This window comes from Condylura cristata, unplaced genomic scaffold (assembly GCF_000260355.1).
Source record: "Condylura cristata isolate star-nosed mole 26May11 unplaced genomic scaffold, ConCri1.0 scaffold00114, whole genome shotgun sequence".
NCBI lineage: Eukaryota > Metazoa > Chordata > Mammalia > Eulipotyphla > Talpidae > Condylura > Condylura cristata.
Genome location: NW_004567215.1, coordinates 47,885 through 52,191, shown reverse-complemented (window position 1 = coordinate 52,191; position 4,307 = coordinate 47,885). Strand labels below are relative to the sequence as shown.

Here is a 4,307-nt window from a genome sequence, read left to right as displayed (position 1 = left end):
GATGCTGTATTTGTACTTCTAATAATTATTACATGAAAATGCTATTCCGTAGGAATTAAGGCTAGAGATTAGCATAATCTGAGACTATAACTAATCCATATAGAATTATTTCCATCTTATCCCTCTCTCTACTGTGTGAAAGAAAAAACAAACTTAGCATGAGTGTATAGCTAAATCAAGGTAGGACAAAGAAAGGTAGATGAGTTTTAACATCAATAATGAACAACAATAATAGACAAGGGTTGTTCATCATGTGTCACTTAGATATCTTCCTGAAATTCCCTATACGACTGCATACTCTCTTCATTGCTACCTTCATTTCTTTATTCCTGAGTGTATAAATGATAGGATTCAGGAAAGGAGTGAGAAAAGCATCAAAGATGGACAGAAATTTATCTAAGTTTATGGTGGGAGATGGCCATGCATAGAAAAGTATCACTGGACCAAAGAACAAAACTACTACCGTGATGTGAGATGAAAGTGTGGACATAGCCTTGGATGAACCACCTGAAGAGTGCTTGTGAACAGTGAGAATGATAACAGCATAAGAAATGAGCAGTATGATGAAGGAGACATCAGCAATGATACCACTGATTGCTGTGACCATGAACTCCAGTTGGTAGGTGTCTGTGCAGGCAAGTTTGATGAACCGAGGAAGGTCACAGTAGAAGCTGTCCAGCACATTGGGACCACAGAAGGGTAAATTTACCACAAGTGCCAACTGAGCCACAGAGTGGATAATGCCGAGCATCCATGCAGCCACTACAAAGAAGATGCACATTTTGGGGCTCATGATGGTCAGGTAGTGCAGGGGCTTAAATATGGCCACATATCTGTCAAAGGCCATGGCGATGAGCAGCACCACCTCTGCACCAATAATGACATGAATGAAGAATATTTGGGTAATGCAGCCATTAAAGGAGATGACTTTATGTTTTCTGAAAAGGTCATAAATCATCTTGGGAGAAGTGACAGAGGAGGTTCCCATGTCAATGAAGGAGAGGTTGGCCAAAAGAAAGTACATTGGTGAGTGTAAGTGATGGTCATAAATCACAGTGAGCATAATGAGGGAGTTTCCCATCATGCTTGCCACATAGAGGAAGGAAGCAAACACAAAGAGGATAAGTTGGATCTCCCAGATGTTGGTGATTCCGAGGAACACAAATTCTGACACTGAAGAATGATTTGCTCCATCCATTGATGTGTCAGCTGGAATGTTTCCAAAATAAAGACAATAAAAAAACAAACTAAAATAAGTACATTAATGATCTTTTATTTACAATGATTAATTATTCAGAAATATCCATACTGTGAAGACTGAATATTTCCAAAATTCTCTCTGAGTGTCCTAGAATCACAAGAAGGCATATACTTGTTATTGTCAAGGGGAGTTGAGTCTTGTCCACATGCAGTTTCCCTGTGACCACAGTCTCTAGGGCTTCCAGCAGTAACAAGAGGATGGAACACATATAGGAACATGGTAGATTGTGAATCATACTCAATGTTCTAACCAATGTCACCTCAAAGAAGAAGGGGTCTGGGGGAGAGAACATAGCCTATATGTACACAAGGACTGGTATCTCAATGTAACAGTGCAACATAAAGCAAAAAAACAGGTGGAGTTGTATAGCCCAGAAATCACTGAGTCCTTTATTAAATTTTTCATGAAAATATTCTTCAGTCACTTGAATTATCCCATGTCTTAACTTTCCATCAATTCAGTTACATAGTTCATCTTTTATAGTCATTTTTGCTCCATGAAGTACAGTTACATTTGCAATTCACACCAAGTCAGGGAACAGGAGAGCAAAGAACCTAGAAAGGGCTTACAATAGCTCAAGGATACGACAAGATAAAGCAAGAATGGAATAGCTATGGGTGGCACAGGGTTTTTCACTGATATTCACATAACTATGAGTGATAATAACTTACAGAATGGTTAGTAATCAGGATGTGTTTAAGATGTGCAAAACAGAAAACAGCGTATTGTCTTGTGAAGTTATGGAAATAAATTTAATCTGTTCAGATTCTTCCCAACCTGAGACATTTTTGAACATCTGTTTTAACTTTTGGAAACTTAAGTGATTAGCCGGTAATATACAAATATAAGGCCATAGTTTTAAACTATCATTGACTTTATCCAATCTCATCTTTTATAAGCCCTTCTTTATTTTTATCTCTTCTGTCATTTTGAAACTTCCCAAGTATCTGGGAGACAAAACCAATTATGAGTGTTCCATAAAACTAATACTGGACGACTACATAAATTTTTTTAGTTATCACCCATTTTTTCAGGGAATACCTTGTTACCATAAAGATATATCTACTCCAGAGCAAATACGTCTGTGTCTCAGCCACCCTGATCCCACAGTGCTAAGTATACTGCTAGAAGGTGAAGGTGAAAAAAAAGGAGGGTGAGATATAAATAGGAGAGGGCTGCTAAAGTAAAGTTACAGGAATAAAAGGAAAGAACAAAAAGAAGGTTAGTTTGAATAGCAGCCAAGACAGAGGAAACTTCCTTAGTTTCTCTCTTCCAAGCTTCATTACATAATGCTATCCTTAAAGTGAAGGAGAAAATATAGGCTTTTTTGCACCATATTTTAAAAGTTTCTGTAATAATGATTGAGTTTTAGTCCTGGAAAACTATAAAGTGCATGCCTCACCATATTACTAAGTACTTTCCTAAATTCTTTTTTATAATTACCTGTTTGATATTACAGGTAATTATAAGGTCGATATATAAGATGATTTTCATTCTTAAATAAGGAATCTAAGGTCCAGAGAAGTTAATAACAGCCAAAAAGTGAGTCACTTATTGTAGATGAAAAATCAGCAATTCAGTGCAATTATTACTACAGCAGGCAAGTACGACTATTTGTTCATGATACAAAATAATTATTCCAAATAGGAATTTTAAGCATGCAATACAAAAGACTGTACACCTTAAACATACCCCATGTTAGATGCCAATTATATATATAAACTGGGGAAAAAATCCAATTTACTCAGGTGAATATATATTTACACTTAACACAGACATATATTAACTTACCCATGATTTCACAAGAAAAGATTTAAACACATATTATTTCTGCAAGAGAGAAGATGACAGAAGGTTACTAATAAGAATAGTGAATAAGCAAAATAAACCAGGTTCTTTTGCCAAAAAAAAAAAAATGCATCAAAAGTAAGGGGGTAATTTTTTCTTAAAATAGCTGTAATAGCTAACAGACAAGAAAGATTCTAGCTAAAGATATCCAAAATTTGAAGTTGCAAAAAGGAAGATTTGTTTATAAAGTAACACATAAAGAAATAATAGAAATTTAATGGAGGATCTACAAAAGACCAGAATGAAAAACACCAACTGTTCATCATCTCCATAATCACAGTATTACTACTTTAATTACTATCTTGTGCTTTACCTATACAATTCCCCAACTCATACGTCCTTCATATCTTTGCTCCTGGTCGCCAGTTACCTGTTGTGTGTATGTGTGCTTTACGTTGGAGCCTAAGAAGATTCTTGCATGGGAGAATATAGTTCTTCCTCCCTTCCACTCCACTTTACCACTGTCAGTAACTTTTCTAGCAAAAGATCTTCTGGCAGCGTTGTAAGGGAGTCAGAGAAGCCAACACAGTAAATTTTGTTCTGTGCACAAGCAGTACACACATCCTTCCACCCACCCCACCCCCTCTAGGACAAGGAGCTATATAAAACAATGCCATTTTGAGAGGAGCCTAAATAGCTGTATTAGAAACCGTAGCCAAGGGCTGCATTAGAGTTCTGGGATTCTCAGACTGAGATCATCAGGTCAAGGGAATAGTCTCAGAGGATTTGAGGGAGAGAGTAAGTAGATATCTTCTAAAAATTTAACTATGATTAAACCTTTTATTTCATTTCCTGTTTGTTTTATTATAGAATCCACAGGAATCCCTATTGTGAAAAATATATATTCTGTTGTTCAAAGTTAAATATTCTAGTATACTGTAGACATATACACACGACTCTTTTTATGTGTTCAAAGTTCAAAAATCACAAGCAGCAAAAAATGAATAAATAAAAAGACAGATAATGAAGTTAAATATGAATCTTTAAGTATGAATACATTAGAAGAGATACTGGGACTAAATAGAGATAAGACATGAAGAGATGTGTCTAGACTCTTTCTTCCAAGAAAAACAATAAGGTAACAACTAAAATACTGCTGAGGACAGCAAAAATTTGTAAAAGTAAGATAACTCAAAACTATAAAACATGATTAAAAGGATAAAGGATTGAGCACACTGAAATTACTTAATGAAAAAGA

General features: G+C 35.6%; 1 protein-coding gene across 1 annotated transcript; it reads right to left on the bottom strand.

Annotated features, from left to right (window-relative positions):
- Positions 1–256: 256 nt before the first annotated feature.
- Positions 257–1,198, bottom strand: LOC101636027 (olfactory receptor 4F15-like). The gene has a single exon (XM_004695722.1). The coding sequence runs from the start codon at positions 1,196–1,198 to the stop codon at positions 257–259; it is 942 nt and encodes a 313-aa protein (XP_004695779.1).
- Positions 1,199–4,307: the final 3,109 nt, after the last annotated feature.